The sequence below is a fragment of the Nyctereutes procyonoides genome, unplaced genomic scaffold, assembly GCF_905146905.1.
Source record: "Nyctereutes procyonoides isolate TBG_1078 unplaced genomic scaffold, NYPRO_anot_genome, whole genome shotgun sequence".
NCBI classification, from domain to species: Eukaryota; Metazoa; Chordata; class Mammalia; order Carnivora; family Canidae; genus Nyctereutes; species Nyctereutes procyonoides.
The window spans coordinates 49,517,455-49,530,447 of NW_026575052.1; the positions used below are offsets into that span (position 1 = coordinate 49,517,455).

Below are 12,993 nucleotides of genomic sequence, written 5' to 3' on the forward strand. Positions count from 1 at the left end.
AATAACAATGATGTTCTTACTCTCTATATAAAATAAATAAGGCTTCCTTAAATTATACTATTTATGGGTATGAAAGATATTATGAAATGGTGTTGTGCCCAAGATTGCGAATCCGAGAAACCACCAAGGAGCCGACACCGATGCAAACACACGAGGGTTTATTTACAAGCTCGAGCTTGGGTCCAAGTGTACCCAACACAGCGGAGCTGGGACTTGGACCCCGAGGCTAAGAGGCATAGCAGCTTTATAGGGGCCAGTGGCCAATGGGATTGTAACATACGCAGAAAGTTGCGCAGTCAGTCGGTCCACACGCAGGTGGCCAATTGAATAACATTTTACCCTATAGTATCCATTTGAGCTGGCCTATTACTTTGGTCAGGATTGGCGCGCAGTTTTGGCGGGCTCAAGGCGGAGTTATATTGTTACCGGTAAGGGTGTGCCCAGCGGCTTGACTAGGGTGGGGCAGCGCCTTAAGCAATAAGCAGGTCATGTGGGGGTCATACAGGAGGTGGTGGGTGCAGCACAAAATGGAGTTAGTCCTGCTCTGCTTGTCCAGGGGTAGGGGATTTTTGTTAAATTTCCTGGGTCCCACAATGGGTTTTGTCATTCACTCTCAGTGGCCTCTGGTCTTGCAGTCCGTGTTAATAAAAGAGTGACTTTGCTTTGTCACTTACTAGCTGTGACCTTGAATGAGACATTTCCCTTCTTTGGTTTTTTACTTGTTAAACGAGTTTCTGGTAGGCCCTTTCTAAGATTGTATACACTCAGGTTTAGTTTACCCTTGAGGAATATCAGCAGTCGGCAAGCTTTTAAAGTTGTCTCTGTCTGATCTTCCCTTTTCTGGGGAAGATCTCTTTCCTTTCTCCAGCCCACTGGCCCATAGCTAATAGAACCACACTTCACCATCCGACTCAGGGCAATCCAGTCAGTGTTTGTCTACATGAATAATTTAGAATGGGTATTTAGAAAGAGAAGGTAGGTTTTTGTGAGCCACTAGAACCAAGAATAAATACATTTAGAAGCTGTGGAAAAGAGGAGAGAAAAACAGTCTATAGAGATAGAGAAGAATGAAGCAGGTTAAGAAAGATAATTAGAGAAGATGAAATTTAAACGAACAAAAAAACAGTGGCTTTCTGGCTTCTAGGTCCCTTCTAGAGGCTCAGCTGCATTCCCATTTTTGGTTTCAATGAGACATCCGGAGCCTTTATAATAAATTGTCCTTTTTAGCTTAATCTAGATGAAGCTGGTTTATTTAACTTGCAACCAAAAGTCTGTTCTACAATGCACATCCCTGCCAACAGAATGGACCTGCCCCACAGCCCCTCTGCCCTCTCATTACACATCTATACGAAGAAAGTAACTGAATGCTCCTATGTTTCTGATGTAAGCTCAGCGGTAGAAACCCATCTCCCTGCCCTACAAGCATCCCCAGGCTAGATCTAGCACTGCCTATTCCAGCTATTGCTCCCAAACATGTGCATCACCCACTTATGTTCCAGAACTGGCTTGCCAGACATCTGACAGGGCTTGAAGCTAGCTGTCCACTGTGAAAGATGTGAAAGGAAGACTGATACTTCTCTTGGACTGATCCCTTGCTCTTGGAAAATTGGCTGTAGGACCCAGGAAGACAAAGAGGAAAGTGATCTGGAAAGTTACTGCAGTTGAGAAGAAATGTATATTTCATCTGGATAATAAATGCTGTTAGCCATAGAGAATGGAATAAACCTAAGGACATGAGAGTTAATTCTTTCTTGAAAGGCTGATTTGTATCAATAATTTAGTGAGGCCAGTCTTTCAAAGGTTTAAGCCAGATAATTTTGAAACTGAGATTAACACATGAATGGCTACCTTGATCCTTGGCTGTCTCGGAGTCATTATTGATTAACAATTTATTTTTCTTAAAATGAAATCTGTTCCACAGATACTAAATTCATATGTCTACTTCTCAGCTAATATGTAACAACCTTGAAGACAATTAGACTGCTTTCAATGCAGTATTCAACTAGATGGTCTAAGCAAGTATTTGAATTGTCTTTTAGGTTCCCTCTTCCATATATGCATTCCAATCTGTAATTGGATTTAAAAAAAGTCTTTTGGGTGAGATGGAGCTCCCAATAAATGATTTTGGGTAAGTAATTGAAAACAAATTTTTCTTATTTCTGTCTTTCTCATGTGAATGTCTCTTCTGTTTGTTTTCATCATTCATCTATATGGATAGAGCCATAATTTACCATTGAGTACCAAAACTGAGTATGTATTCAGATGGAGGATTGTGGTTATTATGGAGGAAGTCACATAAAGTTCATAAAAGCCTTATAAAATTCCTCTTTGGGATACACCTAGACCAGATTTTATAAGGCTCAGGTACTGAGTTTCTCATTGCACACAACTGCCATTTTTTGTTTCTGATAGCGAAAATCTGGATTAGCCTAAACGTCCAATAATAAAGGAATAGGCAAATTCATTATGATCTGGCCATTATATGAAATTTGTATAGGAATTAAAAGGAATGATTTAGAGTTAAACTGGAGAAATCTCCATGTTATTGTAGATATTTAAAAAAAGCTTCGGATGATGGGTGTGATATTATCTTTTTTTTTTTTTTTTTGAAAAAGAAAACAATTACACTTAGGTGAACGTGATACACGTGTATCACATAAGTTTGATTTTCTACATTTTACCTAACTGGTTATGACAGTAGAGTTGCTATAGACCACTTTTAGGCACAACTTCAAAGGGAGAAGAGCACCATGCTCAATGACTAGTAGTCTCCTTCCTAACTATGAATGTTTGTATGTGTCTGTGTGCATGCACACGAGTGCACGCACATAGGAAAAACACACTTGAACATGTTGACATCGGATACCTGTGTGAGAGAGAACTGTAAGATTATTTGATTTATAAAGAAGAACATGTGCTTTTATAGTAAAGATTCAGTGTCACGTAAAATTAAATCAAGTTAGGCTAGTGAAAACCACCCTTAAAAATGGGAGCTGTTAAAAAAAAAAAATGGGAGCTGTTTAATTAAGTCTCCTGGATGTTTATGCTCAGTTGTCAATTTCTTTAGCTCTGCTCTAAGACTAGCTGCTGGCTGAGTGGTTGAATTGTTCATGTTCTTTGTGGATTGATGACTCCTCAGTCACAGGATAATTGCATAACCTAACAAACTGCTGGGCTGTATGTTTTTCACTGCCTAATCTCCCTTATTTCTTTGTGCAGACTAGACTCCATGTTATGGAGTAAATCTAGCAGTCTCTGTCTCACAGGAACTTAAGCTCAGGGGATCCCTGGGTGGCTCAGTGGTTTAGCGCCTGCCTTTGGCCCAGGACCTGATCCTGGGGTCCCGGGATTGAGTCTCATGTCAGCCTGATCCTGGGGTCCCGGGATTGAGTCTCATGTCGGGCTGCTTGCATGGAGCCTGCTTCTCCCTCTGCCTGTGTCTCTGCCTCTCTGTGTGTCTGTATCATGAATAAATAAATAAAATCTTGAAAAAAAAGGAACTTAAGCTCAAAGATAAACTCATAGACTTTTTTTGAGGCAAAAGACTTAAGATGTCGTGTTGCCCCCCCGGCATTTCCCCATGGAACAACCCCATGAGAAAATGGGAACCAATAAACACTTCACCTACTGGTACTGACAATGAGGTTATGGTGTATGTATACCACTTTTAGGCACAATTTCAAAGGGAGAAGAAAGAGCATGTTGCTCATTTACTAGAGCCCCCTGCTTTGTTATAACAGAAGGATCTGTCTGTGTGTGTACGTATGTCTGCATAAAATCAGAAGGGGTACCTTAGGTTGTGAATATATGTCCTGCTAGCCAGCAGCCAAGCTAATTTCTGAAAGAAATTATGTGATCTGCTTCTTCTACAAGGAGAGGAAATACATATAAAAGTGATGAAACAGGTCAAAAAGTGGCCAGCTTGCCATTTTTTAGGTAAGCTATTGAGGCTTTCAAATCCTAAAGAAGAAGCTTATCTGTAGTTTTTTGTGTGTTTGTTTTAGCATACCTCTTGTTTTGGAAGTTTTAAAATCTAGATTAAAGGGCAGACCCAGTGGCTCAGTGGTTTAGCGCCGCCTTCGGCCCAGGGTGTGATCCTGGAGACCAGGGATTAAGTCCCATGTCAGGCTCCCAGTATGGAGCCTGCTTCTCTCTCTCTCTCTCTCTGTATCTCTAGTAAATAAATAAAAAATCTTTTAAAAAAATAAAAATAAAAAAATAAAATAAAATATAGATTAAAAAAGAAAGATTTTATTTATTTACTCATGAGAGACAGAGAGGCAGAGACATAGGCAGAGGGAGAAGCAGGCTCCATGAAAGGAGCCTGATGTGGGACTCGATCCCAAGACCCCAGGATCATGACCTGAGCCAAAGGCAGATGCTTAACCACTGAGCCACCCAGGTGCCCCTAAAATCTAGATTGAACATTAGAATTGCTTTAGTGTTTGGTCAACTACATTTGTGCTTTAGGATTGAGTTTTGAATTTATAAAACCTAAAAAAGTAATAGGACATCTTGTGACTTAGAATCTTACTTTAGCCTAAAAGCCAAGACGAAAGACTGACATGCATTGAGGAGCCTCATCCTTTAAAATTAGGTGAATTGTAATTCTTCAAATGAATGAATCCTGCACTCTCTCTCTCTGTATATAAGGCCCATATCAACAGCCTGGTGCTTAAGAGGGATACATTTGGTTTGTTCCTGATTAGCTGTAGGACACTAGACAAGTTTGTGGACTTTGGTGTTTTGCCTACCTGCCAAAAGAAGTATTTGGAGGTGATTCCTTTTTCTCTCTCAAGCTGTTGCACTTAGGCTCACAAGGAATTTATTCATTGGAAGATGCAAAGTGACTTCTAAGCCCTTTGGTCTCTGGCTTTCAGATCACTGATCATTAACGTGGTACAGCTGTAAACAGACTGGTTGCTTGACCACTTAGAGACCTGATTATTATTCATGATAGAAGTAGGTAGTGTTATGAAACTAACCTGACTGATTTTCCTTGAGAGGTGAGCAAAAATGTGGAGTAAAAATATTTGTATTTTAAACAAAAAGTTTATGTTGACTTATAATCTGTCACTCGAATTTTAATCAGTAGGAAAAGTGTCCTGAATGTAATAGCTAAGTTTCTGAAAAAAAAGTGAGGAGATGGGGGTACCTGGGTGGCTCAGTCACTTGAGCGTCCAACTCTTGATTGCAGCTCAGATCATGATCTCAGGGTTGTGAGATCAAGCCTCACGTTGGACTCACTGTGGGCATAGAGCCTGCTTAAGATTCTCTGTCTCACTCTCCCTTTATCTTCCCCTGACCCCACCCCATCCCACCCCACCCTACACCCTACCCCTTGCACAAATGCGTTTTCTCTCCAAAATAAATAATCTTAAAAAGGGGGGGGGGAGTAGTGTGAGGAGATGGAAGAAAAGGATTATTAAGAATAACAATTCTGGGGATCCCTGGGTGGCTCAGCGGTTTGGCGCCTGCCCTTGGCCTATGGTGCAGCCCTGGAGTCCCAGGATCGAGTCCCACGTCGGGCTCCCAGCATGGAGCCTGCTTCTCCCTCTGCCTGAGTCTCTGCCTTTCTCTCTCTTACTCTAAGTCTATCATGAATAAATAAATAAATAAATCTTTAAAAAAAAAGACTAATAATTCTTTACTGAGCACTGTGGTGTGCCTGACATCGTGCTAAAACTTTTTGAGATTCTCTTGCTGTATCAGCCCACAAATCTATAAGGTGGTACTATAATTATTCCCATTTGATAGATGATGAAACTGAGGCTGAACAACTGAGAGACACAATGGTTTGCCCAAGGGTCCCCAGCTAATGAGTGACAGAACGATACTGGTTTGTTTCTTTCTTCTTCAGTTTTTTTTTCAAGTTTTTATTTAAATTCCAGTTAATGTATAGTGTAATATTAGTTTCTCTTTCTTTCTGTAAGTAGACTCACCATACATCCCTGTATGCCTGGGATAGTCTCAGCTTACATCTTGTATCCTGATTATTTCCATCTCAAAAATGGATTCAACAACAAATTATATGATCACTCTATCTCAAGAATTTTCTGTCTTGGTACTATTGACATTTTGGGCTGGAAAACTCTTTGTTGTGGGGAGCTGTCTTGTGTATTATGGGGTGTTAAGCAGCATCCTTGGCCTCTATCCATTAGATGCCAGTAGCACTTCCAAGTAACAAAACCCCCAAAAATATCTCCAGATGTTACCAAATGTCCCCTGAGAAGCAAAATTGCTCCCAGTTGAGAAGTGCTCATAAAATGTAACTACAGAAGGAAAAAATAATCTGTTACAGAACATATGCTGTGAACTGAACCTACCTCGTAGAGTGGCTAGCATATACACTGCTCAATGAAAGTGTATTTCCTGGGGGCATTATTTGACTGCCCAAGTGTAGAGAGGACCAAAGGCTAAGCAAGTAATGATTAAGATGACTGGAGGGGTCTAGTGATAAAAATTGGTTTGTTGTAATTCTTACTACAGAAAACTGATAGAGTGTACTGGGAAGTGACCAAGAAGCCTCCTGGCTGCCCATTCTGGTCAAATTATAGAGTCTGAGTCTTAATTCTGTTGGGTGCTTTGCCTTAGTGCTGAACACAGAAGCCAGTGGAAGTAGCCAGAAAATGACACTGTAAGTTTTGTATCACAAACTTCTTCAGTGACAACAGCTAATGATAATCAGTGTTCTATTTCCTCTACTCTTATACTTAGAAATGACCACCATTTCTTTCATACCACCATTTTCCATTTATTAGCAATAACAGAATAAATACCAATAGCACCAATTAAAAATGAATCCACATGATGTGTTTTATCCTTACAGCTGTAATAACTAGTAACTAACATGGACTGGAAAGCACTTTGCAAATGTAAAAAGTGCTGTACAGATACAGTATAATTATCATCATTAATAAATTAGCCCGATTCTCCTAGTATTCAAAAGGCACGTAAGGTCAGATACATGGGTTCAATGGGGCAAAATGATCACAACCTACAATGTAGCAATGGTTCACATGTGTTGACAACAAGTTTTACCCCATGCAATCCTGCAGAGCTGAAGTTACACACCCTTCAAAATATGGGAGAATGAAGCTAAAAGTAGACAAAACAGGCTTTTGTTTTTGAGATTTAATGTTTTTGTTTTAATAACAGACTCCTACCTCTCTTATGATAACTTTGAAAAGATAATATAGTTAAACTTGTACATTTTAACAAAATTAAAATTTCTTATTTAAGGTGACAGTAAATTTTATTCTTCTCTATGAGCTGATATTCCAGATGTCATTAGAGTTTCAAAGCATTCTGTGACTTCAGCGAGGTCAGATTGGTAAATTTTGTGCTTGCATACTCTCAGGTTGTAACTACGGTATTCATTCCAGAATTGTTACTAGAAAAAAACAGCTTTATCCATTCCCTTGCCAGCAAGAGTCTTGGCAAGAGACAGCTCTTGGCTGACCATAAATAAAATTCCTTGAATCACCAGTGTCTTGATTTAAGAAAGAAATTTTACTGTGCCTTTTATACACAAAAGCTGATTAAACAATGGTTAAAAAAACATTACTCCACTTTTTCACAGGTGTACAAAAGGAAATATAATGGAATTACATTCAACAATAAAGCTTAAAGTTCACTCTAGGTAATAGTTGCATTAACATTCACATACACAAGCACAGAGTAAGTATATTTCAGGAGTCTTATAATAGCATACAGCATACATATGGGAGATTGATTTCAGGTAACGTCATAGGTGTTAGCAAGATTAGCAATTCAGGGTGTTCTAAAAAAGGAAAACTAAACCAAAGAGAAGGTGTGGGCTAGCACACCAAGACAAATCACAGAATTCGAGGATTGAAAAGCCGGCTCACTGTGTGTATGAGAAAACAATTATTTTTCTTCAATTTCAGGGTCTTGAAATAGCTAGAGAAGGCTGTGTATTCAAAGTGCACGTAATTGTTTCTTAGAAAAGAGAGAGAGAGAAAGATCCTTTCACTTAGTCATTAATACATGCAAGAGGCAGCCCCAGAGTGACCTGAAAGAGTAAAGCTGTGATTGGCAGGTGGCCAGTATAATACAGATGTTTCAGGCAATTCTCTTAAAGCACTTCTGTAGCAGCATGATCATTTAAATGGCTGTAGACTGGATTCTCTTTTGAGGAGAGTTGAGGGGGAACTGCAGTCATCATATTTCTCTTTAAAGATTTATAGTTATAGATTTTCTCTTTTTTAAATAAATCTATCAAACAACAAACAGCATAAAATGAGGTGTTGGGGTTTTCTTTCACGTTTGCTTTTGCATATGTGTTGGAAAAGGATCTGGCCTTTTCATAAACATTGTGTGCAAAAGAATTTTTAATAAAGTGAGTACAAGGACATACACGGCAAACACATCAGATCTGCTTCTGTTGCCCCGGTTGGCTTCATTCAACTCTGAGCCTTTGGCCTGTGTGATGAAGGTTTTAGGAATAATGACACCACAGCCAACAGACTTGAGGCCTCCTAAAGCCTTGTCAGTGGGGGTAGTTTTGTCTGCGGGAAGGTGGCTACTGCCTCTTAAGTTGTAAGATTTAAAAAGTCTGGTCCCTTTTAGTTTCGTGTTCCCCCTGGATTGGCAACTCCCACTGTTTCTTTGCCTTTCTTTGAACCAGCCCTCCTTGTACCAGCTAGTCTCACCTGGCCCATCCCAGCCGATGTCTGGCACTCACACGCCCCCGGTGACCACACAAACCCAGTGGCCACAGACACCCAAGCTGCTCAATCTCAAAATCTTTGAGCCTGCCCTGCAAGTGTCATCAAGACAGCATCCCCGGAGCACAGGGCAGAGAGTCCAACCTCTCACTGGCGGGACTGGAAAGCCTCTCATTTGCGGCGGAGGAGAAAGGAAACTTGGGTCTGCTTTTTAGGTTCTGAAAACAAGCCAGAGTGGAGAAAAAGAGTTAACACCAGACTTAGTAAAGCTTTTAAGACAAAAACCTGTTCAATGTGATCTACACAGACATGGGGAACTTTCTGCAGATTTCTGAGGTCTAGAAGAGAGGACTCATGGAGAGAGGAGAAAGGTGTGGGGAGTTGCTACATGGGAGAGATTTGCCATTATTACAAAAACTGGCTAAGTGGCTTGTTTCCATGAGAGGACCTCACTGGTCACTGTTGTCAGTCGTGCTGTTCCCTTTCTCTTTTTTTTCCTGGGTCTTGTTACCCTTCTTCTTTTTCTTCTTTTTCTTGGTCTCTTCCTTTTTGCCGAAGGTTATGAAGTCACTTTTGTCAATTTGGCTGTTAGTGGGCTCCTGCCGGATGGAGATGATTGCGGGAGATCCCGGGATAATGAATTTGTCTGGCAACTCACCGGGACCAGATTGTTTGGGGTTGCCTGGTCCGTATTTAAAGGTCCAGCTGTTGCTGTTGACACCAGCACCGACCGGAGGGGACACCTCTCCTGCCTCTGGTTCTGAAAGACAGAATATCACAAGTCAATAAGAGTCAACAGTCAACACAAGCCTTCCAGGCCACACTAGTGACTGGACTACAGGGGAAGCTGTACTGACGAGCCTGGCCCCCAAGGACTCAGGGGTTATTTCTTCAAGCCTGAGGCCAAGGTCAGTGTTTGGAAACAATCAGGAGGGCAGATTTTCTCACCAGAAGGTCTGTAAATCTAATTTTCTAGTGACATATTTCTGGTTCCTGGAGAAGAGTTTCCTAAAGAATACAGTTGTGATTACTTATTCTGATGGGAAATGTACTGGATTAAAGCAGAAGTAGCAATAAAAAAACTAGGAATTTATTTCACAAGGAGCTGAAAGACCTGTACTATAAACTCGAAGATATTTATGGAAGGAATTGAAGAAATGACAAATAAATGGGAAGATATTCTGTGCTCCTGGAATGGAAGAATTAATATTGTTATGGAGTCCATGCAATCCTTATCAAAATTCCCATGGCATTTTTCATAGAAATAGAACAATCTTAAAATTTGTACAGAACCACAAAGACCCTAAAGAGCTAAAGCAATCTTGAGAAAAAAGAACAAAGCTGGAGGCATCGTGCTTCCTGATTTAAAGCTATATTACAAAGCTATAGTAATCCAACAGGATAGTACTGGCATAAAAACAGACACTTAGATCCATGAAACAGAACAGAAAACCCAGGAGTAAACCCACACATATATATGGTCTATTAATTTACAACAAATGAGGCAAGAATATACAGTGAGGTGGGGGAACAGTTTCTTCAGTAAATGATGTTGGGAAAACTAGACAGCTACATGCAAAAGAATGAAACCTGACCCCTGTCTTACACTACACACAAAAATAAACTCAAAACGGACTAAAGACTTGAATGTAAGATCTGAAAGCATGAAATTCCTAAAAGAAAACATAGGCAATACCTCCCTGATATCGGTCTTCTTGAATCTGACACCAAAAGCAAAAGTGAAAAAAGCAAAAATTAGCTTTTTAAACTAAGAAGCTGCTGCCCAACAAACTAAATCATCAACAAAATGAAAAGGCGATCTACTGCATGGGAGGAAATATTTGTAAATCATATAGCTGATAAATGGTTAATACCCCAAATATATAAAGAACTCTTACAACTCAACAGCAAAAATATATACAATCTGATTAAAAAATAGGTGGAAGATCTGAATAGACTTTTTTCCAAAGAAGACATACACATGGCCAACAAGTACATGAAAAGACACCTATCACTAATCATCAGGGAAATGAAAATCAAAACCACAATGAGATACCATTTCCCACTTTCAGAATGGCTATCATCAAAAAGACAAGAAATAACAAGTGTTAGTGAGGACATGGAGAAAAGGAACCCTTGTGGATTGTCAGTAGGAATGTACACTGGTGCAGCCACTATGGAAAACAGTATGGAGGTTCCTCAAAAAATTAAAAATAGAAATACTGTAAATCCAGTAATCATACTTCTGGGTATTGATCCAAAGAAAATAAAGACACTAGCTTGGGACCCCTGGGTGCTGCAGTTGAGCCTCCCACTCTGGGCTTCAGCTTTGGTCATGATCTCAGGGTGGTAAGACTGAGCCCCATGTTGGGTTCTGCGATCCACGCAGATTCGGCTTAAGACTGTCTCTCTCTCTCCTACCCCATACCCCTCCCCTGGTTCTCTCTCTCAAATAAATAAATCTTTTTTACAAAAAAGAAAAAGAAAAAAAAAAAAAAACACTAGCCTGAAAAGGTATGTGCATCCCTATGTTCACTGCAATGTTATTTACATTGTCAAGATACAGAAACAAACTAGGTGTTCATAGATGAATGAATGGATAAAAAAAATGTGGTATATATTGTAAAAATGAGTAAAAAAACCCCACAAAACCCTCATTTAAAATAGAGTCAGGGTGCCTGGGTGGCTGAGTCAATTAAGCATCTGCCTTCTGCTCAGGTCATGATCCCAGAGTCCTGGGATCAAGTCTCACATCAGGGTCCCTACTCCCAAGGAGTCTGGTTCTTCCTCTGCCCTTCCCCCCCTGCTCATGATCTCTCTCACTCTCTTTCTCTCCCTGTCAAATAAATAAATAAAATCTTTAAAAACATAAATAAAAAATAAATAAAATACAATGGAGTCAGGAGGGGCATCTGGCTGGTTCAGTCCTTGGAGCATGAGACTCCATCTCCAGGTAGTAAGTACAGCCCCAGATTGCAAGTAGGGCTTCCTTTAAAAAAAAAAAAAAAATGGAGAGGCAGCCCCCGGTGGCTCAGCGGTTTAGCGCCGCCTACAGCTCAGGATGTGATCCTGGAGACCGGGGATCGAGTCCCACGTCAGGCTCCCTGCATGGAGCCTGCTTCTCCCTCTGCCTGTGTCTCTGCCTCTCTCTCTCCTCTCTGTATATTCTCATGAATAAATAAATAAATAAAATCTTTTAAAAATAAAAATTAAAACAAAATGGAGTCAGGAAGCTCTAAAAGAGGGGAGCTCTCTCACATAATACCACTTCTAGCTGAATGCACTACCAGCAGGAAGAAGGAAGGTAATTCTTATCTTGACAAAGATAGATACTTTTCATTATGCATTTCATCTCCTGCTTTTAAGAAAAAAAAAAGGATGACCTCTCCCTGCCCTGGCATACTAACCATTACCTAAAGCCAAAGGGAAACCACCACAGTCTCAGACTCTTGTTCTTTGCTAAAGAACTTTTTTTTTGGGGGGTGGGGGGGCGGAGGACGGGTGCACAGGGAAGAGGAGAGAGAGAGAGAGAGGAAAAAAACAAAAGACCTGAGGCTCTAAGAGCTAAACAGGGCATTCCCTGCAGCAATTAGTGCTGTAACTTTTTTAGCCTTTCCACAATGAAAGACGCCCTGGGCATTTGTTCTTCTAATCACAACTGAAATACTTGAATCTCATTTGATGTCAGGTACTACACTACTGTTTCTCAAGCCAGTTCTAAGGGCCTCTGGGATCTCAAGTTTTCTGTCATAATTTTTCAAATGGAGGTTTCAATAACACTGGTAACATAAAAGGCAGCTGAAGTAGATTTTGTATTACCTGGACAACGCCCCCCAAACCCCCAAACTAAGAACTGTCAAGGGATTTCAGAACTCTTGTCTGCAATTATACTCAAAATGCTTTGTCTTCAGGTAATGGAGGGAAAAAAAGAAACCTAATTTAGAGGTACATGATGCAGTTTCAGATATTAAAAGAAGGAAAAGAAGAATATGCTAATTAATAGCATGTGAATTAAAGAACACTCTGGGTACACATGTATTTTGACAACTACTCTGTCCAAAACAAAAGATAAATTAGTTGATTCAATTATTTGATCCCAAGTCTATCACAATCATCCTGAGGAGTGGTGGGATGAAGTAGAGAAGAGATGGAAAGATGTGTGGGTGTAGGGGATATTGCCCAGGATAGGAGTATGGGATTCTGTTGTAAATACAGGTCTATTTGAGAAAAGCACTGGGAGCCAACCTTATACTCCTCCCTCAGGGTGCTCAGAGTCTAGTTGGGACAGACACTTCAGCGATTA

The 12,993-nt window shown here is 40.3% G+C and overlaps 1 protein-coding gene across 2 annotated transcripts in view; it reads right to left on the bottom strand.

Annotated features, from left to right (window-relative positions):
• Positions 1-6,749: 6,749 nt before the first annotated feature.
• The window catches only part of LOC129513505 (protocadherin alpha-C2), a 143,351-nt gene continuing 137,107 nt past the window's right edge, over positions 6,750-12,993 (bottom strand). The window contains exons 4-5 of one of the 2 annotated variants that reach the window (XM_055331562.1): positions 9,202-9,450; positions 6,750-8,908 (exon numbers count right to left, since the gene is read on the bottom strand). In XM_055331562.1, the coding sequence (XP_055187537.1) occupies positions 8,862-8,908; positions 9,202-9,450 (296 nt within the window). In that variant the 3' untranslated portion in view covers positions 6,750-8,861. Of the gene's footprint in view, positions 9,451-12,993 lie in introns of both variants that reach the window. The other variant, XM_055331561.1, reaches the window with a different exon arrangement.